General features: G+C 40.6%; 1 protein-coding gene across 1 annotated transcript in view; it reads left to right on the top strand.

Annotated features, from left to right (window-relative positions):
* The first annotated feature begins 8,363 nt into the window (after nucleotides 1-8,363).
* Nucleotides 8,364-27,945, top strand: part of LOC115473946 (band 4.1-like protein 4B) — a 76,948-nt gene continuing 57,366 nt past the window's right edge. Inside the window, exon 1 of the mRNA XM_030209203.1 lies at nucleotides 8,364-8,803. Within this exon, the coding sequence (XP_030065063.1) occupies nucleotides 8,364-8,803 (440 nt within the window). The remainder of the gene's footprint in view (nucleotides 8,804-27,945) is intronic.

The following is a 27,945-nucleotide window of genomic DNA, read 5'->3' as shown; positions in this document are numbered from 1 at the left end:
TATTTTTTTTCTTTAATTTTCTAAAGCCCTGAGTGTGATGCATTCCTTTTGTTCTGTGGCCCCTTCCATTTTCATCTTTCCTTGCTGAAAGTAGTAAAAGTTATAGATGTTGTACCATGCTATGCTTTGTAAGTGAAAAAAATGATTTTGGTGCACAAAGTTGAATTATTGAGCCATATACCCACTAATTTTATATATAGTGTTCAAAATTACTCATAAAAATTTGGGTGTACCAAGATTGTGCATGCAATTTAATTGCTTAATGAGCCAACTAATGCTGATAATTGGATGCTAACAATTATCATCGCTAATTGGCAATAATTGTAATTTACACACACACATCTTTATAGTAGCTGTTCTATAAAGATGTGCACGTAAATTGTTTCACACGGATCTGAAAAGGGGGCGTAGTCATGGGATTGGTATGAGTTGGCCAGGGGCATTTCTAGGATTTGCGCGCAGTGTTATAGAATTCGGGGGATTAGTGCCTAATTTAGACGCTGGGATTTACACTAGGGTTCAGTTGGTGTAAATCTTCATGCCCAAAATTGGGTGCAGATCCACGCGCTAAGCACTATTCTATAAATGGCACTGAGTATTGTTTATAGAATTGCACTTAGCGTCCATTTTTTTGGCACTCAGGTTTGAGTGTCATTTATAGAATTGAGCCCATAATGCATTGTATGTATTACTGTTAATGAAATATAATCCATGCTAGCTGGTTCTGCTCTGTAAAGTATCATTGTGTTCCATATCTGTACTCATCTCAGCCAAATTGGTTTCTCCTCTTTAAGTTGGATTAAAAGCGATTCTGATTCATGTAGCTGGGGAATGGAGATTCTGTGCAGTTTGATTGTATCCCGAATCAAGACTGCTACCCCTCCACCCCGTCTTCCTGGTCTTGGTTGATGTTGGATGTTGAAACCTGTTGGGCATAGTTCAGTCAGGGGTAAACCCCCACTTTCATCTAGCCAGGTTTCACTTATTCCTAGGATGTCAAGATGCTGTTCATATATGACACCGTGCATTGCCGAAGATTTCTTCGCAGCTGATCTGGCATTCACCAGTCCTATAGTTCCCAAGGGTGGTCAGGGGGTGCTGGGGATAGCTTTGGTGTGGCAATGAGGTGATCTTTATGTAGGTGTTTGACCTCTTGCACTTTTGCCTTCTCTTTGGTTGGTGGGGATTATAGTTTCCTCTCCCATACACCACTGGGATCCCCAAGGTCTTGTGGTCTGCCGGACCAAGGCACATTTTTTGTGTCAGAAGCTAGTTAGGCAAAGTTTCACTGGGTGGCACTGATACCAGTGTGCCACAAGCATACTGACAAACATTTTTTGTACTCTTAAAGAACTCCTACTTAAATGGACAACACCAACATTTTCAATTTACAAACATCTAAAATTAGAAGCCCTATTCTATGATTTTAAACTCAGGCTTTTTTCTGTTCTGATGCTGCTGCTGGTGGACTCAATTTAAGACTATCCCTTGAAAAAGAATTTAAGCTGTCAGGGTCAGCAAATATAATTTGTTGTCGTAATACCCATAGCACACAATACAGATATTCTTGGAAAGGAATGTGGCCCATGTATTCAATGCACACTGGTGGTGGTCTAGAAAATTCTTCTTAATACCTTTTGATTCTTTAGGATAAGTCTAGACAAATAAGTACTGTTTGCATTAAGAAATAAAATATTTCTGTTCTTGAAAAAGTACACAGTACCGAGTTTGTTAAAATTCAAGAAAAACATTGAGAGGCATTTTTGATATGACGCCTAAATCTGATTTTGGACAATTTGTGAACATGGCCATTTTCAATCCAGAAAAACATCCAACTTTTTGTTTCGAAAATGGTTATCTGCTAGACATTTTTGAGCTCAGTGCATCTATTTAGAACCATTTTCAGAAAAAAAACATCCAAGAGGAAACCGTACAAAAACAAGCTCATTGGGATGTATGGAAGGCCAGCATTCTCAGTAGACTGGCCACATAGACAACCCAGCAGAGCAGTGGGGCACTCCAGGGGGGCACTGCAGTGGCATTCACATAAAATGTCCCAGGTACACATCTCACCATTACCCCCTTATATTGTATGGTGAGCTCACCAAAAACCTACTGTACCCAACTGTACACCTCTACAACAGCCTTTATGCATTAAGGTGTCATCTATATGTAGGTACAGTAGCTGTTTAGGGCCAGATTATATGGCGCCTAAAAAACCTGCATGGTAAACATTTCCAACTAAGCATATTCTATAAGTGGTGCCTAGATTTAGGCTCGGTATATAGAATACGCTTAGTTGATATCAAAGTGCCTAAAATTACATGCCTCCATTTACAACAACGAAAAAGTGGTGTAAATCTCTGCACCTAGATTTACGCACACTGGGCCTTATTCTATAACTGCCTGGGTAAATTGTGGAATTCCCATGAAATACCTGTTTCCCCACCGGAAGCCATGCCCCCTTTGAACTACACGTATTAGAATTTAGGTGCAGTTCATTACAGAATACGCTTAGCAAGTTATGTGTGTAAATTCTAATTATTGCCAATTAGTGCTCATTATTGCTTAAGTACTGTTATCAGTGCTGATTAACTTGTTAAGCCAATTAAGTTAAGCGTATTAGAATACATTGATTTCAGCACAGAACACTAGGTACCATATATAGAATCCGGGGGTTAGTGTATTTTGGAGGTTTCACAAGTGTACCAGTTAGAGTGGGATATGGACCTAGGTCCACTTCTCTGCAGTCCACTGCACTGACCACTAGGCTACTCCTGGGACCTGCTTGCCACTGTAATAGGAATGGCCGCCATCTCTGAAACTGTCATAGAGCCTTGTATGTATTGTCACTGTCGCATCTTAGAGGGCTTGGGAGGGTGGGGGGGGGGAGAGTTGGTGACCACTGGGGAGTAAAGAGAGTTTTGCCTTAATTTCTCCAATGGTCATTTATTCCATAAGTTACTTTGTAAGTCTAACAGGCTTATTTTCAAAAGAGAAGGGCGCCCATCTTTCGACACAAATCGGGAGATGGGCGTCCTTCTCCCAGGGTCGCCCAAATTGGCATAATCAAAAGCCGATTTTGGGCGCCCCCAACTGCTTTCCGTCACGGGGACGACCAAAGTTCCTGGGGGCGTGTCGGAAGCATAGCAAAGGCGGGACTGGGGCTTGCTTAACACATGGGCGTCCTCAGCCAATAATGGAAAAAAGAAGGGCATCCCTGACGAGCACTTGGCCGACTTTACTTGGTACATTTTTTCTTGCGACCAAGCCTCAAAAAGGTGCCTCAACTGACCAGATGACCACCGGAGGGAATCGGGGATGACCTCCCTTTACTCCTCCAGTGGTCACTAACCCCCTCCCACCCTAAAAAAAAAACTTCAAAAATATTTTTTGCCAGCCTCAAATGTCATACCCAGCTCCCTGACAGCAGTACGCAGGTCCCTGGAGCAGTTTTAGTGGGTGCAGTGCACTTCAGGCAAGCGGACCCAGGCCCATCCCCCCCACCTGCTACACTTGTGGTAAATGTGAGCCCTTCAAAACCCACCACAGACCTACTGTACCCACATGTAGGTGCCCACATGTAGGTGCCCCCCTTCACCCCTTAGTTCTTTGGTAGTGTTGTACAGTTGTGGAGAGTGGGTTTTGAGGGGGCTCAGCACCCAAGGTAAGGTAGCTATGCACTTGGGAGCAATTTGTGAAGTCCACTGCAGTGCCCCCTAGGGTGCCCTGGCATGTCTGGGACCAGTGCACTATGAATGCTGGCTCCTCCCACAACCAAAGGGCTTGCGTTTGGTCATTTCTGTGATGGGCGTCCTCGCTTTACATTATCGCTGAAAACCGGGGACAACCATCTCTAAGGTCGACCTAAATGTTGAGATTTGGGTGTCCCCGACTGTATTATCGAAACGAAAGATGGACGTCCATCTTGTTTCAATAATACAGGTTTCCCCGCCCCTTCACGGGGACGTCCTGCAAGGACGTCCTCAGGAAAACTTGGGCACCCCTTTCGATTATGCCCCTTCACATGGTTTGAAAATGATCTCCTTGGTCATTTAGGGCATCTTTTGGTCACATAATCATGATTGAAACCGGTCTAACCAAAATCATCTTAATTTTGGCCCTAGACATTTTCATTTTGTTCCTCTTTATTACAGAAAAAGTCTGTCTTTTGGTGCTGCCCATGTCCTGCTCAAAACGTGCCCCCTTGAAATTTGGACAAACTGTGGAGCATAACATCTATAATCAGGGTGTTGAAAACCACAACTTGGATGTGTTTCAGAGAAAAACATTCCTCTGCCACCTTATGACATTTTTTTGTTTTGAAAACGAGCCCCATAGCCTCAAGCTGCTCTCTAACCACCTTATCTAGAATTGTCACCGGACGAGCTGTGAGATTTGAAGTCTAAGGAGCCAGAGTATCCATGTAACCTTTCCCCTTTTATCTCCTTCAAGCGAAGAAGCTTGGACAGTGGTTTTCAAACCAAGTCAGGACCCCAGATGGGGGGTCATAGCATCAGTGGATGATGGTCACAGAAATAGGGTTGTTCATGATTCATCCTCCTGCCTCAGCTGTGACCTATGTCCTGTAGCTGTAATCTGTATGAGATCTTGGGGTCAGTGAATATTCACAGGCCTTGCCTTTTACTATTAGGCTGAAAATGTAGAGTACTGGAGACTGTAAGCACGCACTGAAGCAGAACTCTATGATGACTCCTGGTACTGTTGACACCACTTCTCCTGCCACTGTCTCCATGCTTTGGATAAGATGGGGAGGAGGAAGTGGATGCCAGAGCAGAGGGGAGTTGGGGGGGGGGGGTAGTGTTTGTTTTCATCATCTTAAGTTCGCATGAATTTTTAAGCATTAAAATGAGGTCATATTGGATAAAGAGTTTAGATGGCACTGGTCTAGGAATATTAAACATTCAGTACAGAAATATATTGTTTCAAAGAAAAATTTTAATATGTTAAAAGTAATTTTCTTGATGCACGCTGAGGCCCCCCCTTTTACCTTAGCTGGTAAAATGGAAGTCTTTTCTGCAGGAAATGGCCGTGCGGCAAATAAAGCACTTGCGCGGCCATTTCGGTGGGGAGCCCTTACTGACACCCATTGAGGTGGCGGTAAGGGCTCCCATGCTAACCTGGTGCTACAAAAATAAATATATTTTTGTAGCACCAAGCTCCCCCACGCTAACCCGGCGGTAACCGAGCAGCGCACGACACTGCCCGATTACCACCAGGTTCACCCCGAATATGATGGCGTGCTGGGGGTGGGAAATACCTCTGGGCGCTGCTGCAGTAGCCCAGCGGTACTTCCTGTTTAGCGAGCAGTAAGCATGTATTGGGCTTACCGCTGCTTTGTAAATGGGGCCCTAAATGAATTCTTTGCATCAATCTTTACTGAGAAAGGTATAAGGGAGGTACATGTGCCAAACATGGTATTTAATAATGATGGGTCAGAAGAATTGGAGGGTGGCTATTTTTAAAAAATGTGCCAGAGATGGCCCGGAAAATTATAGACCAGCGAACCAGATGTCGGTACAGGGCAAAATGATGGACTATTCCAAAATTACTGAACATACACATAGGTGTGGATTAATGGGACAAAGCCAACAAGGATTTAGCCAAGGAAAATAGTGCCTCACCAGTCTACTACATTTATTTGAATAAACATGCACAGAGGTAAGTCAGTTGATATTGTGTATTTGACAGAGTACCTCATGAATGAGGAAGGAGTGTCCTAGCATGGATTAAGAACCGGTTAAAAGAAAACAGAGTAGGTTTGAATGGTCAATATTCTGAATGGCGATGGGTAAATAGTGTCCCCAGGGCTCTGGGTCTGCTGCTTTTTAATATTTATTAGGATTTATTTACAGCCTTTTTGAAATAATTCACTCAAGGTGGTATACATTAAGAATAAATCAAAAATAAGTAATAGTTACAGCAGTAAAAATATTCAAATAATACAAAGTATGGCATAGTATACTACATACAATGTCAACACAACATGTAATAGACCATTTTAATAGCATAGGGTATAAGCAAAGATGGAACATATAGATAGGTAAGAAAGTAAGAGGAGTTAGAAAATAAGGTGATTAATTTAAAGAAAGTTGCACTTGAGGTCAGAGAGAGGATTAATTGTTAGCTAGGGTAGGAGTGGATAAACACGTCCTGCTGTGTGTGAGAGAGAGACTAAGAAGTTAGTTACTTCCATTAAAGGAATGTATCATTTATAAATGATCTGGAAATGGGAATAATGAGTAAGGTGATTAAATATGCAAGTTAAATCACAAGAGGATTGTGAAAAAATGCAGAAAGTACCTTACAAGACTGGGAGATTGGGCATCCAAATGACAGATGACATTGAAATGTGAGGAAGTGCAAAGTGATGCAAGTAGGAAAGAGGAACCCAAATTATATCTGTGTGGTGCAAGATTCCACATTAAATCACTACCCAGAAAAAGGATTTAGGTACTGTCATTGATAATACATTGAAACCCTCTGCTCAGTGTGCAGTGGCAGCTAAGAAAGCAAATAGAATGTTAGAAATTAGGAAAAGAATGGAGAACAAAACTGAGAATATTCTAATGCCTTTGTATATATCCATAGTGTGACCCACACCTTGACTATTATGTGCAATTATGGTCACCTCATAAAAGATTTAGCAAAATTAGAAAAGGTGCGGAGAAGGGCGATGAAAATAATAAAGAGGATGGGATGATTTCCCTATGAGGAAAGGTTGAGTGACTAGGGCTCGTCATCTTGGAAAAGAGTCAGCTGAGGGGAGATATGATAGAGGTCTATAAAATGCGAAGGGCCCCTTTTACTAAGCTGGGTAAGCATCTATGCACACCCAACCCACGCCAAAATGGACTTATCGCCTGACTACCATGTGGCTGTTGCGGTAATTACATTTTTGGTGCGTGTCCGAAAAATATTTTTTTATTTTCTGGTGCATGTAGCGGACACGCGCATGTCATTACTGCCCAAATTCTTTACCGCCAGGTCTATGGCTGGCAGTAAGGTCTCAGACCCAAAATAGACGTGTGGCAATTTTGATTTTGCCACGTATCCATTTTGGGGGGGGGGGGGGAAGCGGCCTTTTCTTTTTACAGACGTACTGAAAAATAATTCTGCGCACACTTAAAACCCAAGCCTACACTACCGCAGGCCACTTTTTACTTACTGCTTAGTAAAAGGACCCCTAAGTGGTGTGGAACAGGTAGACGTGAATCATTTGTTTACTCTTTACAGAAATGTAAGGAGTAGGGGGTACACAATGAAGCTACAAAGTAGTACATTTAAATCACCTCAAAGTATTTCTTTATTCAATGTGTAGTTAATCTCTTGAAGTTACTGCCAGAGAATGTGTTAAAAGCAGTTAGCTTAGCAAGATTGAAAACAGGTTTGGACAAGTCCCTATGAGAAAGGTCCATAAGCCATTATTCAGATGGACTTGGGAAAATTCACTGCTGATTCCTAGGATATTAATATAACCTAAGTCTATTTGCTGCTAAATAAAAAATGAAAATAGACAATATCAGTCCATGCTCATCTCAGACTAAATTTAGTAAGGGGGGGGGGAGCCTCATAATTTCACAAAAGGAGTCGTGCAACAAAGCAATCACTGGCTGGATAACTGCCCTTTTGTAATCATAGAAAACCTCCTCCTCCAATTAAATATTTTTGAATATATTCTTTTTCTGACTTAGTGGAGCATCTGAATTTTCACCACTGACCCCGGTGGGTTTAGATGCAGAATGGGACACTCTTCAGTCTAATTTCAAATCCTCCATCAGACTTGAACTAAACAGCTCTGCTTTGATAGAATATTGCAAATTGGAATATATTCCAAGAGGATTACATATTCACAAAGCTCCCCAAATTTTCAGAGATCAGCCTGATTTTGTAGATAAGTGTTCCCTCAACTTACTCATCATCGAACAATCACATCCTGTCCTGAAATATGAAAAAGAATTGTTAGACAAAGAGCTCAACAAACTTAAGGGGTATCACCACAGGTTTTTGACCAAAGACACCAGAAACTAAAAGAGACCCTGGAAGCTTTCAAAGAGAATATCAGGAAGTCCAAGATAAAGAAGCTTACTCGGGACAAGAACGATTACGATAAACACAGAGTTTATCCCTGGATGTCAGAGAAAAAAAACAGAAATCAGACCAGATTCTGAGAACACCACCGACACGGTAATCAAAAAGGTATCTTTTCGCACTTTCCAATACACTGGTAGCTCATCAGGTGGTAGCAACCCGGATGATTTTTTAGAGGGTTGCGGACCAAGAAAGCAAAGAGGCAGGGGCACGAGAAGAATAGGCAATCGAGGACATCCTGCAACTTGACCATGGACAAGATTGCAATGACAATAGATAATTCAAATGTCCTTAATTTATCTAAGATTGTGATGGCTTCCTCCGATACATCATTGTTATCAAAAGGGTTTTTATTTGCACCCTCACGTCCTTTCGACCCATTCCAGTTTCAAATAGACTTGGAGAAATTCATATGTTCACTACAGTTATGTATTTATTTCCACGACAAAGTGAATATTTATGATAAATCCAGAGTCACCCCCAAGTCCCAGTGGGTGCCACCCATTCTGGAAGATCCTGTATTGAAAGTTTTCAGACAACTGGTTCTCCAAGATGTACAAGCATTCCACGGGGCAAAATACTGTCATTTTCAAAACAACTTGTCCACAGCAGAAAGAAGATCCTTGATGACTCTTCGCAATAACCACGACATTGTGATTAAACGTGCCGATAAGGGTGGCGCAGTGGTCGTGTAAAGAGAACACTATATTCAAGAAATTTAATCACAGCTGAGGGACCCGAAGGCTTACACCAAATTAGACCAAGACCCGACTAGCAGGTTACAAGGTGAAATTATGGATCTGACCAAGAAAGAACATCGGTTCCTGAATAATCTTCATCCTACTATTCCTGTGCTGTACATATTACCGAAAATCCATAAGGATGTATAGCACCCCCTTGGCAGACCCATTATGTCTTCCAGGGGTTCTCTTTTGGAACTATTGTCAGTTTTCGTGGATACTTTTTTGAGACACAGGTCATCAAGTGTCTCTCATACATCAAAGACCTGACCCATTTCTTACAAATACTTTCTGGGATTGAAATACCCACATAGACCCGTGTCTTGATGGTTACTTTGGATATTAAATCTCTGTATACTATGATTCCACAAGATGAAGCCCTGGTGGTGGTAAACAATGTATTGAAATCCAGACCCAGACCGCATGACATTCCCACCTGCTTCCCACCTCCTTCATGTAGTCCCTGACTAAACTAGCCCTCTGTGAAAACTACTTTACGTTGCAAGATTCCATTTATCTACAAACGTCTGGTGTGGCTATAGGCGCTACATTCGCCCCATCCATAGCAAACCTATACAAGGCAGCGTTTGAAGATAGATGGTTAACTTGGTCTCCCTTTAGTTCCAACATTTTCTTGTGGCAAAGATATATCAACGACGTTTTCATGCTCTGGCTGGATGACGGTGTGCCAATAGATTATTTTTTTAACATGGTTGAATTCTTGTCATTCCATGATTCAATTTACAGCCACCACCTGTTCACACACGCAAATCCATTTTTTTGGACGTGGACATCCAAGTCAAACAACGCGACTTTATGACAAGAGTCTTTGTGACGCCTACTAACAGAAATACGATCCTTGACTTCACAAGTTGCCACCCAAGGACACTCCGTGAGAGTTTACCTTTCTCTCATTTTTTGCGCTTTCGTTGCATATGTACCTCGGAACAAGAATTTAAGACACAGGCTGCAAGATTCCACCAGAATCTCAGTGAAAGGAATTACCCCCGGCATATACTCAAACACGCATACAAATGCGCTAGATTTAACAACAGGGATCTCTTATTGTGGTGCAAAACACAGCCCTCCACAGTCGATCCTACCACTACCTTGGTTATGCGGTATACTTCTGGCAGTGACATCACCAAACGCATAATAATGAGACATTGGGAAATCATGAGGGTACATCCTGTGTTTAAAGATCAGCATTTTCAGATAGCGTTTTCCCGATCCCGGAATCTTAAAGAGTTACTGAGTTCGGCCTCCTTACCTGAGGTGAGGACAGGTACCACTGTTGCCCAGCAGCCCACTAGACATTTCAAGTGCAACAAATCTAGCTGTAAAATATGTGACATAACCGTCCAGGCCAATTGCTTTTTAAATTGGGTTGATAAGATGTACTTCCATAGATACCACAATACTTGTTTATCTAGCAACATAATTTACAAAATCAGCTGTCCCTGCCACAAGATTTATGTAGGCAAAACCAGCAGGTCCCTACAGGTGCGAATGACAGAACACCGTTCCTGCATTACTCAAAAGCTCCCCGGTGCTCCACTAGTACAGCATTGTGTTCAGTTTCTACACAAATTTGAAGATATGAAGTGTATGGCGATTGATTGTGTGATTCCCTCAAAACGAGGAGGCGACATCAATAGGATTCTTCTACAAAAATAACTTCATTGGACATACCGTTTACAATCTTTGAAACCCAATGGCCTCAATACCAGCATGCACTGGGGATGCTACATGTGAGCAAAACAGCATTTGCCGCCTCAATACCATTAGATCCAGTAACAGCCCTTCTGGGCTATATAGTATAAATAGCGTCACTGCCACTGGAGTGCCATCTCTGGTGGAATACACTGACAGTTAATCATTGATGCGTAAGTTGGAACCGTACACGAGAGAATTGTAAGTCCACTGACCAATATGAACGCTGATTGCTTGCTTTTCTTTGACAGGTCTGTACAGGCTCAGATCTCTTGACAAAGCCCCAATGAAATGGGTACCTGTTGAGGTCTGAGGAGCTGTTAGAACACCAAAGCTAAGTGATTTCACTCAATCGTTCAGCTACCGCCTCTGAATTTGATGGAAATATTAATTATAAAGCATTGTGTAGAAGATTATAATATCTATAAAAATATTTAAAAAAATATTCAAAAATATTTAATTGGAGGAGGGGGTTTTGCCTATGATTACAACCATCGCAAAAGGGCAGTTATCCAGCCAGTGATTGCTGACTTTAATTGTCGCCCAACTCCTTTTGTGAAATTATGAGGGTTTTTCTCCCCCTCTTACTAAATTTTAGTCTGAGATGAGTGTGGACTGATATTGTCTATTTTCATTTTTTATTTGTTTATTCCTAGGATAAGCAGCATAAAACCTATTTTACTCTTTTTTGGATCTTGCCAGGTACTTGTGACCTTGATTGGACACTGAGGGAAACAGAATACTGGGCTTGATGTACCTTCGATCTGACCCATATGTTCATATGTTGTTAGATAAGAAAAAAAGGTGTTGATACATCAGCCTAGAAAAGGTTACAAAGCCATTTCTAAAGCTCTGGGACTCCACCAAACCATAGTGAGGACCAGAATCTCCAAATGGAGATCACTTGGGACAGTGATGAATATTTCCAGGAGTAGCTGGCATGCCAAAATTACTCCAAGGGCACAGCAACAACTCATCTGAGAGATCAAAAATATCCCTGAAATGTTAAGGTCAGTATTGATAACTTTACAATAAGAAAAAGACTGGGCAAAAATGGGATTTTCGGAAGACCAGCAAGGTAAAAACTGCTATTATCCAAGAGTATCAGTGCCCATCTCATTTTGCAAAAACATCTAGATGATTTTGAAGCCTTATGGAATAATGTTCTATGGACAGATAAGTCAAAAGTGGAACTCTTTGGACAACACAGGACCCATTATGTCTGATATAAAGCAAATACAACATTCCACATGTAAGGACATCATACTACTACTACTACTTGACATTTCTAAAGCGCTTCTAGGGTTACGCAGCGCTGTACAATTTAACATAGAAGGACAGTCCCTGCTCAAAGGAGCTTACAATCTAAAAGACAAATGTACAGTCAGTCAAATAGGGGCAGTCTAGATTTCCTGAAAGGTATAAAGGTTAGGTGCCGAAAGCAACATTGTCAAATGTGGTGGTGGTGGTAGTATAATTTAAGGACATGAAAAACCTGCCGTTATTGAAGGAACCATTAATTCAGCATTGTACTAGAAAGTTCTTAAGAAGAATGTCTAGTCATTTGTCCATGAGCGGAAGCTGAAACGTAATAGAGTTATGCAGCAAGACAATGATACGAAACACAAATGCAAGTCTACATCTGAATAGCTGAGCAGAAAAAGAAATAAAATTTGGATTGGCCTAGTCTAAAGTCCTGGCAAACCCAGTAGAGATGCAGTTGCAGGACATGAAACAAGCAGTTTGTGCAATAAAACCTATGAATATGTCTGAATTAAAGCATTTCTGCAAAGAAGAGTGGACTAAGATTCCTCAACAGTGGTGTAAAAGGCTGACATTGCATTTGGTTGCAATTATTGCTGCTAAAGATGTTGCAACTGGTTACTAAGTTTAGGAGCTGGTTATTTTCCATCTGGGTGAGATGGGTGTTGGATAACTGTGGGGTCCTTTTTACATACAGCATGCACCAAATGCCACATGACGCATGGGTATAAAATAGGACACTCAGCATTTAGCACATGATAAGCTTTAGTAAAAGGGTCCCTTTGTTACTTAGATAAATGAAATTATAATTAAAAAAAAACTTAATGTGTTTTACTCAGTTTCCTTACCATTCAGTTTGACATATATGCAATAATAGGGGACATCAAGAGGGGGTAAAAGCTTTTGCACATCACTATATTTTCTGGTTGATCTTCATATATTGATCTGAAAATGTTAAGTTCATTTTTCCAATAACTTGTTTTATAGCTGACACTGTAACATGGATGAATTTAACAAATTAGGTTAGAAATGTGGAGGATAACATATAGAGTGTTTATGTTGAAAAAGGACATTTGGGCATTTGTGTACACACAAAGTAATTGATAAAAGGCTTAATGAATATTGAACCTTCTACAAATTTTGTTAGTGCAAAAAAAAAAAAGTGCATGTATTTGGTGGGATAAAAATTAGAAGAAGCATTTTACTATACCATGGGATAACTAGGAGTTTTGTACATGTGTCTCCATCTATTTCCCCTCTCCACCCTTTTGTGTTTCTTTCGCTCTGCTTTTGTTATGATTGTCAACCGCATAGATGCCAGTAAGTGTAATAGGATTTGATATACTGCATTTCTTTGGTATAATCAAACAGGTTTACATTTTATTATATGCAAATACTTCCTCTGCCCCTAGTGGACGCACAATGTAAGGGCCCCTTTCACCAGGCTGTGGGAAAAGGGGGCCTGCGCTGGCATCTGCACATGATTTTCACGCGTTCTGGTGCCCTCTTTTACCATAGTGGGTAAAAGGGGAGTCTCTTCTGCAGGAAATGGCCGTGCAGCAAGTACAGCACTTGCTGCGTGGCCATTTCGGGGGTGGGGAGCCCTTACCGCCACCCAATCAGGGGGTGGTAAGGGCTCCTGTGCTAACCTGGCGGTAACTGGGCAGCACACGGCACTGCCCGATTACTGCCAAATACACTCCGACACTACAAAAATATATTTTTGTAGAGTAGGATATGACGGTGCACTAGGGGTGGGAAGTACAGCCGGGCTGCTGCGGTAGCCCAGCTGTACTTCCTGTTTAGCGAGCGGTAAGCCCGTGTTGGGCGCTTAGTAAAAGGGGCCCTAGTATTGTACCTGGAGCAATGGAGAATTAAGTGAGTTGCCCAGAGTCACAAGGATCTGCAGTGAGAATTGAACCTAGTTCCCTAGATTCTCAGCCCACTGCTCTAGCTACTAGGTTACTTCTTCACTCCCTAGTATATGAATCCTCATGATAAATAAGTTGGCAACCACCCCACCAAAAGGGCTTCTGCCTTTGTTAAACTTTCAACATCTGTTGTGCCCTATCTTTATTCCCACTGCAGCTGAGCAATGAGACATCTTACCAGCTGCTGAACTGTCATGCAGCATGGGAAAAACTAGATATTGCTTAAGTTTTGGAATCCATTTTGATTTCACCTCAAAACATGATAAATTGTTGAATGAATTAATCATCATATCTGTAAAGAAGACAGCATAGGATTGGCACTTGCAATACATTTGTTAAAAAAAAACTCGCACATAATAAAGAATTTAATGACAACTTGAATTTTATTGGATAAATATTTTGCCAACAGCTTTATTAACAATTAAAATTTATAAGCAACATGTACAACAATTTTCCTTCTAACATTTCAATGTGACCTTCACTTCCCTTTTTAAAATTATAAAGCTAGTTTGTGCCGACCTTAGCTTCAAAATACTTATTTGATAACATGCATAACCTGTGATGATGTCAAAGCTTCACTTCCACTTATGGCGGTTTTGCCCACAAACAGGTTACACCATAAAATTCCACATATCCACTTAATTCATTGTCCTTAAATAAAGGTCACATGAAATTCCCATTCCACTTTTCTGCCGCTACAATTTAAAATCTGCATTATAACACATTTACTACTTCCAATCCAGCCATTTAAAAAATACTAACTCTGTCAACCTATAGCTCTCCAAAACCTGGGAGGGATTGAGTGGGTAAAACTCCATTTCCAAAGTCTTTCCAACAGCTAATCACCCCCAACCCGCAAAATTACCACAACCCACTGCCTGCCAAAATTCTGAGTTCCTTGTGCTTCTTGGCCCAACCTCCACCTACTGCAGCACTATCAACTCGCTTATTAATTTTATCTATATTAATTTAACCCTTTTAACCAATCCTCCCCCTTCCCCACCCACAAAAATGAAATAATTATATAAATAAAATTTCAATAATTATGGCAATTCTTTTTCCATTTCCTTTTGTGTGAAATATATCCACCCATTCCACTCCTTAGCCACATCAAAGTTGTCACTGCTGCTGCAAGGCCACTGCATCTGCCTATAGTTAAGTCTATGGGCTCTCTTAATATTGGTACTTGCAATGCGTTCATTCCAAAAAAATACACACAATAAAGAATTCTATGACATCTTGAATTTGTTGGATAAATATTTTGGTCACAGATTTATTAACAATTAAAATTTATAAGCAACATATATAGCAATTTTCATTCTAACATTTCAATGTGACCTTTACTTCTCTTTTTATAATTATAAAGGTAGTCGGTGCCGACCTTAGCTTCAAAATACTTCATAATGTGCATTGTACTCCATTCCCCACTTGTCAAGTGAGACCTGTGGTGATATGAAAGCCTCACTTCTGCTTATGGCAGTTTAACCCACAAGTAGATTACACCATAAAATTCCACATATTCATTGTCCTTAAATAAAGGTCACATCAAATTTTCATTCCAATTTTTAGCCAAAGTGGTGATAAGCTCCAGGCTATCACCACTGCCCCCAACATTAGCTGTGGCCAAAGACTCCTTGAAATTTAGCTTCCAACAAATTCGTATAGTACCCAAAGGGATATCTGACAAATGTATCCCATCAGGCCGATAAAGTCCAGGGCAATCAGTTATCAATTCGTATGCTAGTACCATTCCACCCAAACAAATGGCAAATTTTGAAATTTCCCCATTCACCCTTTTTCTAAGGCACTCAGTTGCTTTCACTTGCGTAGCATCCCTCCAAACCAGACATGGGATGATCTGAGACCAAACCAAATGAGTGCCAGGAAAATGATATGCCAAAAACATAAAAACCCACTTCATTGATCTAATTAAATCCACACCCTTAACATAACAGATTGCTTGTTCAATGGCTGCGCTACTGCAATATTATCTGAATATATTATAAACCACCAATTACATAATCACCCAAAGTACCAAGGCCACCCATACTGGAAGAAGTTCTAGAAATGCTATATTTGAACACAAGCTCAAATCTTTCCACCACTGTGGCCATTCATCCACACACAATGAAAATAAATTCCGAATCCATGACTTCCAACTGCATTAGTAAATAATACCAAATCCAGATTAGATACTTCAGCTTGAGGCCAAACCTGAACCCCATTAAACTGGGCAAGAAATGTTTTCCATAATTTTAAGTCTTCTTTCATACCATTAGGTCTCTGTGGTGCTTTCTTCTTAAACCTCTGGTTAAGAATGCCAAGTGGCATGAAAAAACTCTACCTATTGGAATGACCCTTGATGCAAAATTAAATCTTACAAATAATGACTGAATCTCAGTCAAAAGATAACTTTTTACACAAGGCAACATTAATTGCATCCTGAATAGCCTGAGCCTTTTGGTACGGCAACCTAGACGCCATACTGTAGGTACTTCTTTGTTAGATAATCACACAAAAGCAATTATACTGGAGTCGTTTACTCAGGGATATGACAATACCTAATTGGCCCTTAGACACTCACTAGCCAGCTGTACCAATGAAAGAAACAATGCCACAGAGAGAATAAATTATTTATTAGAAAATATAAAAATATGTAGAAAATGCAAAGCAAATTATAAAAAAAGATTGTTCTACCAAAAATAGATTATCACCAAGTTATATATATGGCTGAAGGTAATAAACCCTGTCCTCTCACCTTGCTGCCCTTATTGCAGACTTCCAAAGGTAAAGAATCGGATTCTTCCGTTGAGACTCAAGCTGAAGCCTCAGTGAGTCTCTGTGTCCAAGAATAAAATCCAAGGTCTGTATTCTGCTACTGATAGCACAGTCTTTCAGGTGAGGCCTAGTATTGTAGCGTAGCTGACCTTGTCTGTTTGTTACAAGGTATGCAGTTCACTGGTATGTTTAGAAAAACAGTCTCTCCTCTCGGAGACATCTATCCACCAACAAGTCTTCTGGTCTCCTCCTCCCCTCATCTCTCTCTTCAGTCCAACATTGGCATCCTTCTGGTCAGATGATACCTATGGACCAATCACAAACGGTGTAATTCTGTCCAACATAATTCATGGTCATGGAGATAGGCTTTGTTATAGGAAAGTAGGAAAGAAACTGTTATCAGACATTAGTAAACCTCCCTGTTGATTCTCATTTACTCCTGGAGCCATCTGTCCCTGTGAGGAATGCTCGTCCCAGGAGATAACTGGAGGCTAGTTTGCGATAAACACTGTGTTCTTGGATGAAGTCATCTTGTTATGTCCAGCAGTAATTCCTTTATAGAAAAACTGGTTTCTGATGGTTACAGATATATTCACACCACAGGCTGTGGAATCCATATTGGTTTACAAGAATGGTTCAGGCTTATATAGGCCTCAGACCAGCAAAGGTGAGAGAGCAGGAAATACTCCTACAATATGGACTGAATCGAGCTCTATGCCTAAGTAAACTAATACTGAAGAAGGACCTTCTGACTTTCCTTTGGTCAATGGAATTCCAAAATCAGCAGCAACACTATGAAAAATATGCATTATCCTCAAGCATTCCTCAATATCATCTGGACCACTAAAAAGAAAATCATCTAAATAATACACAATGGGCTAGATTCTATATATGGTGCCTTAAAAATCTACACAGAATAAATTTACGCCTTAGCATATTTGATAAGAGGCACCTAGATTTAGGCACAGTATATAAAATACACTTAGTTGATATCACAGTGCTTAAAACTACTCACATCTGCTTACATAAAGGAAACCTGGCATAAATACTGGTGTGTAGATTTAGGCTCAGAGGGGCACGTTCTATAACAGTGCATGTACATTTTGGAACACCCATTTCCCACCCATAACCATTTCTATTTTTGGCTCCTCATGTTAGAATTTAGTCTCTGTGTGTTACAGAATATGCTTAGTGAGTTATGCACGTAAATTCTAATTATTACCAATTAGTGCTGTTAAAAACCCTGATTCGCTTGTTAAGCCGATTAAGTTATGTGCATTGTAGAACACACTTGGATTTTGGCGCAGAATGCTATGCGGGATATATAGAATCTAGCGGAATATGCCTGGACCAGGCTCATTTTTTCTGTTACCCAGTGCACAAAAGATTAAAATGCCTCAAAGTATGCACATGAGAGAGAACACCCCATGGGCATACATTTATCAAAGTAGTAGTAGTGATCTAGGTATCATCGTTGATAATACATTGAAACCCTTTGCTCAGTGTGCGGCGGCTAAGAGGTATTAGAAAAGGAATGGAAAACAAAAATAGGATGTTATAATGCCTTTGTATTGCTCCATGGTGGGACCACACCTCGAATACTGTGTGCAATTCTGGTCACTGCATCTCAAAAAAAGATACAGTGGAATTAGAAAGGGTACATTAGAAGGGCAACAAAAATGATAAAGGGGATGAGATGACTTCCTTATGAGGAAAGGCTAAAGTAGCTAGGACTCGTTAGCTTGGAGAAAAAATGGCTGAGGGGAGATATGATAGAGGTCTATAAAATAATGAGTGGAGTGGAATCACTTGTTTACTTTTTCCAAAAGTACTAGGAATAGGGAGTACGCAATGAAGCTACAAAGTAGTAAATTTAAAATGAATCATAGAAAATACTTCTTCACTTAATGTGTAATTAAACTCTGGAATTCGTTGCCAGAGAATGTAGTAAAAGCAGCTTAGCGGGGTTTTAAAAAGGTTTGGATAACTTCCTAAAAGAAAAGTACATAAGCCATTATTAAGATGGACTTGGGTAAAATCCACTGCTTATTTCTTTACAAAACTAAAGGCAGTAGAGTACTCCTTGGAGTAATTTATCAAACACTAATATGATAATAAGGGAAGAGTCTCATATAATCAGCTGCTGTGTGAGTTTCGCATTACATTTTATTCGGAGGGAGGAATATATCATACAAAATTTTTGAAAGAATTAGTCTATTGATGCCTCCTTTGTCATTGGTGTGACCCCTGACGCAGGTGCTGTAGCACCGAAACACGGCCCATGTCGGGTCTCTCTTCAATCAAAGTTCACCATTAAAGGATTATTTTAATGAAAAAAACTGTGTTGCCTTCTGATTTTAAAGGCCCTTTGTGCTCTTTTTTTTGCTTGTTCCTCAAGGTTTACCTTTATCGCAGATTTTATTTAATATTTTTATGAGCTCTCTAGGTAATTTCTTAATATCCTCATTATTTTATGCTGCTTCTTATGCAGATTATATTTTTATTTTGGTACCATTGCCAAATGTTACCACAGATATAGATGATTTAACTTCAGAATGTGTTTGATGCTGCTTTCGACTCCTGACTTGTAACTTTTATCTTATCCTTATATGTCCTTCTGTATGTCCTTCCCTTCTCCTTTTTGGTCCTGTCTGTTTGTCCTGATTTAGATTGTAAGCTCTTTTGAGCAGGGACTGTCTTCTTCATGGTCAATTGTAAAGTGCTGCGTACGACTGGTAGCGCTATAGAAGTGATTTATAGTAGTAGTATTTCTAAGACACATCACTGAGCATCAATGAACTTGTTAAAGCTTAATACTGGTAAGACTAAATTGCTGTACTTTAATACATCTTTAAGCAGAGTACCACAAAATCTGGTTCTCAACACTGGGGAATCTCTCCCTTTTGATACATCTTCTAGAGTGCTAGGCTTTATTCTAGACACACAGTTAACTTTGAAACATCAAGGTGCTAATCTGTCCAAAAGAGTCTTTGCAAAATTATGACAGTTTAGAGCGATAAAATCTTCTTTTCGTGTGATACAATTTAGATTGTTGGTCCAGGCCATAGTAATACCTCAGCTAGATTATTGCAGTTCTCTGTATGCTGGGATTCATGTAAAAAGACTTCAGTTATTGCAGAACACTTGTTTGAGGATGATCTTTAGCAGCAAGAAATAGGAACATGTGTCACTTTTGCTTAGAGATCTTCATTGGCTGTCTGTTTCTGCAAGGGTTGAATTTAAGATGGTGTGTTTAATTTATAAGATCTTCTGCGGTTCTAGTCTGACCACATTACTCTGATCCACTATCCTTCTGTCAATCGACCTACTTGTAGTCATTATTCTTTAAATCTAGCTCTTCCTTCAGTGAAGAAAATTCAATATAAACATTTTTTTCATAGTTCCTTTAGTTATTCCACAGTCCAATTGTAGAACTCAATTCCTATTCAACGCTGGGGGATTTTAGACTACTATTAGTTTGGAAGACTTTAAAAACTTTTTTATTCAAGAAGTATTTTGACGTGTGAATGATATTGTAGTGAAATGATTACATGTTGTAGCCCACTTTGATTCTTTGAATGAATTTAGCGGGATAGAAAAACAGGAATAGAATAATAAGGAAAACAATGGTAAACCCTTAAAAAATTCACATAAAGAACAGGCGTAGGGTATCTTTCATTAAAAAATATTGTTTATTCACACTAATCAGCAATGAAAAACATTATACAGGAGGCAATTTGAGCACAAATACAGTACAGCAATTGTACAGGAGGCAATGTAAACAGAAATACAGACCGAGCAAGGGAACCATATTTATCTACTGCATGCTCAGCCTCACTAGAGTTGTCTTCTACAGCAGGCAATGTAAAACGAGCAGAGCTCACTTCTTTGTCTTCTCCACTCAATAACAGTTTGAAGCACAAATCAATACAGCAGAAATTAAACTGGAAACTCTCCAAATCTGAGAGTAAGAATAAAGAAAGTAATGTAAATATAAACAAACAGGAACAGGTGTACATACAGTACTGTACTGCATAAAACTCATTGTGCACAAGAATCTTATGGTTCGCTTGCTGCAAAAGCATGGTCTCAGATCAAAAGTGGTTCCCTGGCAGGAAAAGTAGGCTCTCAGGTCACATAGTGCAGCGTGTCAGCTCCAAAACTTGCTGCCATGCGTTAAAAGTAAGACTCAACTCAAAACCTCTTTCATGTTCACTTTCTTTAGCACTTTGTTTACTATTATCTAATGCTCAAACCAGCATTGTTAAAAGCAGCATTCCAGGTCAAAGGTTTCTGCAAAAGCACAGTCTCAGATCAAAAATGGCTCCCTGGCAGGAAAAGCAAGGTCTCCACTCAAAACATCTTTAATGTTCACTTTCTTTAGCACTTCCTTTCTGCAAAAGTTTCTGCTCTATAGACAAAACAACTTTTTTCCTTTTTTTGACGGGCCAAAAATTGTTGCCATGCTGTGCCATTGTAAAAGCAAGGTCTCAGCTCAAAACTTCTTAACAGTGATGAGGGGTGCATGAAGGACTATCAGCTTCAAAGCATTGTTCCCTTGCAGAGAAGCATAGTCTCATGTAAAACATAGCTTCCTTGCAGCGTGTGAGACCGGAAAACAGGAAGGGAAACCGCGCGTTTCTTAACAGTAATGTGATGATGTCACCCAGCAGTCTTATCAGATATGCCTGATGGTCAGATCAACTTGATATACCATTTGATGAATAGGACCTTTATATGCAATGGTGTTAAAATAAAACATCCATATTTCTCTGAAAACAACACTACAGATCCACCCTGCAGTTACTGCGTAGGGAAGACATTTACTGCATGTTAATTCATTAGCAGATAACATTATAAGAGCATCAGTACTATCAGAGTGTAAAAACAAACCTGGCATATGCCATGGTTAGCCCTTTGTGGGGAGGGGGGCAGCACTAATCCCAGGACAATTGTAGTAGAGGGGAGAGGACAGGGCAGCTGAAAGACAAAGCCAGGCATGGGGACAAACCAGGGACGTAGTCAGACCTCAAGGTGGGAGGGGGCCAGAGCCCAAGGTGGGGGGGCACATTTTGGTTGTCGCCTCGCTCACTGCCACTGCTGTAACATCTTGGCCGGCGGGGGTTCCCAACCCCCGTCAGCTGAAGACTTCGTCCAGCACTGGTCTCCTGCGCCGCCGCATTGCATGCCCTGCTCTCTCTTCCCCTCACATCGGGCACGCTTCTTTTAGTGAAATTGAGCAGCAGCACCATCACAGACCAGCGCTGGACGAAGTCTTCAGCTGGCAGGGTTTGAGGACCATTGCCAGCCAACCAGGGGCCCAGAGCAAATGGGGGCATTAATGATACAGGAAGACAGCCTTTTTCAGATGAAGGAATGCTCTGGAATGAGGAGGGCATACGATGAAGTTAAGAGGAAATAGGCTTAGGAGGAATTTAAGAAAGTATTCATTTACGGAAAGGGTGGTGGAAGCTTGGAATGGGACAAACATGTGGGATCCCTTAGGAAGAGTTAAGGGTTACGGAGGATGGGCAGACTGGATGGGCCATTTGGCCTTTATCTGCCATCATATTTCTATGTTTCTATGTAAATGCTTGCACCTACATAATAAGTACATAAGTAGTGCCATACTGGGAAAGACCAAAGGTCCATCTAGCCCAGCATCCTGTCACCGACAGTGGCCAATCCAGGTCAAGGGCACCTGGCACGCTCCCCTAACGTAAAAACATTCCAGACAAGTTATACCTAAAAATGCGGAATTTTTCCAAGTCCATTTAATAGCGGTCTATGGACTTGTCCTTTAGGAATCTATCTAACCCCTTTTTAAACTCCGTCAAGCTAACCGCCCGTACCACGTTCTCCGGCAACGAATTCCAGAGTCTAATTACACGTTGGGTGAAGAAAAATTTTCTCCGATTCGTTTTAAATTTACCACACTGTAGCTTCAACTCATGCCCTCTAGTCCTAGTATTTTTGGATAGCGTGAACAGTCGCTTCACATCCACCCGATCCATTCCACTCATTATTTTATACACTTCTATCATATCTCCCCTCAGCCGTCTCTTCTCCAAGCTGAAAAGCCCTAGCCTTCTCAGCCTCTCTTCATAGGAAAGTCGTCCCATCCCCACTATCATTTTGGTCGCCCTTCGCTGTACCTTTTCCAATTCTACTATATCTTTTTTTGAGATACGGAGACCAGTACTGAACACAATACTCCAGGTGCGGTCGCACCATGGAGCGATACAACGGCATTATAACATCCGCACACCTGGACTCCATACCCTTCCTAATAACACCCAACATTCTATTCGCTTTCCTAGCCGCAGCAGCACACTGAGCAGAAGGTTTCAGCGTATCATCGACGACGACACCCAGATCCCTTTCTTGATCCGTAACTCCTAACGCGGAACCTTGCAAGACGTAGCTATAATTCGGGTTCCTCTTACCCACATGCATCACTTTGCACTTGTCAACATTGAACTTCATCTGCCACTTGCACGCCCATTCTCCCAGTCTCGCAAGGTCCTCCTGTAATCGTTCACATTCCTCCTGCGACTTGACGACCCTGAATAATTTTGTGTCATCGGCGAATTTAATTACCTCACTAGTTATTCCCATCTCTAGGTCATTTATAAATACATTAAAAAGCAACGGACCCAGCACAGACCCCTGCGGGACCCCACTAACTACCCTCCTCCACTGAGAATACTGGCCACGCAATCCTACTCTCTGCTTCCTATCTTTCAACCAGTTCTTAATCCATAATAATACCCTACCTCCGATTCCATGACTCTGCAATTTCTTCAGGAGTCTTTCGTGCGGCACTTTGTCAAACGCCTTCTGAAAATCCAGATATACAATATCAACCGGCTCCCCATTGTCCACATGTTTGCTTACCCCCTCAAAAAAATGCATTAGATTGGTGAGGCAAGACTTCCCTTCACTAAATCCGTGCTGACTTTGTCTCATCAGTCCATGTTTTTGTATATGCTCTGCAATTTTATTCTTAATAATAGCCTCCACCATCTTGCCCGGCACCGACGTCAGACTCACCGGTCTATAATTTCCCGGATCTCCTCTGGAACCCTTCTTAAAAATCGGAGTAACATTGGCTACCCTCCAGTCTTCCGGTACTACACTCGATTTTAGGGACAGATTGCATATTTCTAACAGTAGCTCCGCAAGTTCATTTTTTAGTTCTATTAATACTCTGGGATGAATACCATCAGGTCCCGGTGATTTACTACTCTTCAGCTTGCTGAACTGACCCATTACATCCTCCAAGGTTACAGAGAATTTGTTTAGTTTCTCCGACTCCCCCGCTTCAAATATTCTTTCCGGCACCGGTGTCCCCCCCAAATCCTCCTCGGTGAAGACCGAAGCAAAGAATTCATTTAATTTCTCCGCTATGGCTTTGTCCTCCTTGATCGCCCCTTTAACACCATTTTCGTCCAGCGGCCCAACCGACTCTTTGGCCGGTTTCCTGCTTTTAATGTATCTAAAAAAATTTTTACTATGTATTTTTGCTTCCAACGCTAATTTCTTCTCAAAGTCCTTTTTTGCCCTCCTTATCTCCGCTTTGCATTTGGCTTGGCATTCCTTATGATCTATCCTGTTACTTTCAGTTGGTTCTCTTCTCCACTTTCTGAAGGATTGTTTTTTGGCTCTAATGATTTCCTTTATCTTACTGTTTAGCCACGCCGGCTGACGTTTAGTCTTTTTTCCCTTTTTTCTAATACGTGGAATATATTTGTCCTGAACCTCCAGGATGGTGTTTTTAAACAGCATCCACGCCTGATGCAAGTTTTTTACTCTGCGAGCTGCTCCTTTCAGTCTTTTTTTCACCATTTTTCTCATTTTGTCGTAATCACCTTTTCTATAGTTAAACGCTAGCGTACTTGATTTCCTAGTTTCACTTCCTTCAATGCCAATATCAAAACCGATCATATTATGATCACTGTTATCAAGCGGCCCTCGTATCGTTACCCCCTGCACTAGATCATGAGCACCACTAAGGACTAAGTCTAGTATTTTTCCTTCTCTTGTCGGCTCCTGAACTAGCTGTTCCATGAAGCTGTCCTTGATTTCATCAAGAAATCTTATGTCCCTTGCGTGTACAGATGTTACATTAACCCAGTCTATATGCGGGTAATTGAAATCCCCCATTATTATTGTGTTGCCCAGTTTGTTTGCGTCCCTGATTTCCTTTAACATTTCCGCATCCGTCTGTTCGTCCTGGCCAGGCGGACGGTAGTACACTCCTATCACTATCCTTTTCCCCTTTGCACATGGAATTTCAATCCACAGTGATTCCAAGGAGTGTTTTGTTTCCTGCAGAATTTTCAATCTATTTGATTCAAGGCTCTCGTTAATATACAATGCTACCCCTCCACCAATCCGATTCACCCGATTTATGTGCATAAATGCAGGTATAATATATCCTGCATACATAACTGGAAGACATGCCCCTTGACCTGTGATTCCTCTCCCAGGTCCATGCCCACTCTTTGCAAGTTGCATATTCTGGAATTTGTGTGCGCAACTTATAGAATACTGACTAAGGGCAGTTACATGCATATCTGCTAATTATAGCCAATAATTGATCATTACTGCCAATTAGCAGCTAATTAGCTTATTTGGCTATGCACATAATTGACCCTATGCTATAAATTGTACACACAACTTTGCACACTAGTCACAAAGTTCGGTGCACAACTTTGTACAATTAGTGTAAATATGCACAGCCCCCTAACTGCACAAGTGACAGTGAATGATAACGTGCCATTGCAGACCACACCCATTCTTAGTCTATAACCTGCATAGTTCCTTCCTCCTTACATCGCATGCAGTTTATGAATTAACATGCACTGTCATGCCAGCAAGGTAAGTTACTGTCTTTGTGCATTTCAGTAAACAGACCCTTAAATTTGCTAATAGACATTCACCAAGTCACAGACAAACACCAATTGATAAAAATAGACCCTAATGCATGTTCCTCTCAATCAGTTTAAGAAGCTGAGCCAGGGAATCCTAAGAAGCAGAAGAGCAGCCAGATTTCTTAAGTAAAAGCTTGAGTAAAGAGCCATGCTTTTCCTTTAAATATGATGATTCTAATTTAAGATGAAGGGGAAGGACATTGTCAGTGGAAAACCAGTTGTTAATTTTAAATAACCTGGAATGTTCAACAGGACTTGCTGTAAAGACCAAAATGCCTGGGTTGAATGATAAGGATGAGGAAAACAAAAGATAACTGTTGGGATTTACCTGTTCATAGTCCTTTATGCATAAAATGAACTGTTCATTTTATGCATAAAGGACTATGAACAGGTAAACCCCAACACATTAAAATGAAAAGGCACAATATTCAGCAGAATTTCTTGGTAGGAGTGATGCCGACCCAGATAGGTGCTGCTCACTGGGACCAGCCATGGATTTTCAGCAGCATTATCTGGGTAATGCCACTGGAAATCTGTACTGATCACCCTGGCACTATCCAGACAGTGTCAGGAGTAGGACAGGGCATGGCCAGAAGTTAACCAGGTACCATCCATATTAAGTGCAGGTGCCCAGATAACTATTCAGATAGGTTAGGATTGCAAAATAGCAATTTGTGAATAATGTTGGATATTTAGCGTTGGTATCCATGTTCAACCCAGCATTGACTATCTGGATAATAAATTTAAACTCTGCAGTCAGCTGACTGTGGTGTTTAAATATTTGTGTGTGAGGGAAGGAGGGGGAATATATTCTAGGATGCAGGTGTAATTTTTTTAACCAGGGAGTGTGATGGGGGATTAAGTGTTCATACTTTATTTTGCCCATTATCACCCTTACAGCGATATTTTGCTACAGCTGTAATTATTAACTATATCTTCAAGAATGCCCTGGTAAAGTGTGTTACAATAAACAAGGTGCATTAAAACCAATGGATGCACATTGAGTAAAAGACGCCACCACCCCAAAATGTATGGAGCTGGCTAATGTGATGCAAGGCTATGAAAATTTGGCATATGACATTTGGAAGTTTCAGAGACCCATCATTAATTTAATATCTAGACACACCCAAGGAAGTAATTTAATTTAAAGGTATAAGGCTCTCCCAGCGATTTCTGCAATAGGTTGATGGCAATAGCAAGCAAGCAGTATCCTTTTTTTAAAAAACCAAGTAGTATCTATCTCTAGAACTGAAGTCTTTGCTTTTGGTTTTACCACAGTGCTGCTTATGAGATCATTCTCACACTTCTTTAAAACTGTTCATCAGAAGCCATAATATAATAGTTGAGATTCAAGCTGAAGAGAAGTAACTGCATCTAAATCATTCCCAATGTCGTCCTTGAAGACAAATATTGTGAAAATTCCTTGTACTTTAAAGGACACTTAAGAGGTATATTTCCAAAGCCCTTGGACTTACAAAGTTACATATTAACCTATGGAACTGTATGAAAATGAGCCCCTTAATGAGTCAGGAATTATTGAATCCCCTGTTTTAAGTAAGTAGGTGATGGGTGGAAGCATTATAAAGTTACTTCAAGTTCGGGTTATAAAACACTTTGAGACAGAGTGCCTTCCCATAACACCATCACACACAAAAGTACCTGAGACCAAATATTGATAACTTTGAGGGGAGGAGAAGGTATATGTGCCTGTACCCATAAGAAGGAAATAATACAGTGAAACCTTGGTTTTCGTTGACTTCGGTTATCGTCGGTTTCGGTTTTCATTGATTTTTTTCAGTGAAATATTTGTCTCGGATTTTGTCGTTGCCTCGGATTTTGTTGGCGTGCCCACGTGACTTTGCTGCTAATTTTGCAAAAATAAAGGGTGACCCATGTGTTCTGCTCATTGTGGCGTTGTTTCTCATTGTGTGAGCATCACCCCGCGCATCTAATGCAACACACGCAAGATAAAATCACATGTGCTCAAATCTCATTTTCCCTGTTAAGTGTTTCCCTTGCTAATAAGTTAACCCTTTCCCTTTAGCTCCATCATGGGACTATATTTATTCTCTATAAAATGTGTTTTTGGTATGTATTTTGGAGTGTCTAGAACAAATTAATTGGATTTACATTGATTCATATGGAAATAATTGCCTCGGTTTTCGTCTGTTTCGGTTTTCATTGATTGTTTTCGGATGGATTATCAACAAAAAACAAGGTATCACTGTATCTGTGGTCTATATAAACTCAGGAACAGAGGCTACAGAGACTAACAAATATGAAAAAGTTGGATTCAGTCTAAGGTTGAATTTGCTGTAAAGAATGCTAATATTGGAGGACAAGATTACACAGTTTCTTTTTCAGAAAACAAAATAAACGGGTTCATACCTGTTGCAGGAGAGAAATGGAGGATGCTGGTGTGAATGAGTTTAGCTAAAAGGCCGGGGGGGCTTTTTATTAGTTATATTTGTA

The sequence above is a fragment of the Microcaecilia unicolor genome, chromosome 1, assembly GCF_901765095.1.
Source record: "Microcaecilia unicolor chromosome 1, aMicUni1.1, whole genome shotgun sequence".
Taxonomy (NCBI): domain Eukaryota; kingdom Metazoa; phylum Chordata; class Amphibia; order Gymnophiona; family Siphonopidae; genus Microcaecilia; species Microcaecilia unicolor.
Note: the sequence above shows the minus strand (reverse complement) of the source record. Positions and strands in the feature narration are given on the sequence as shown.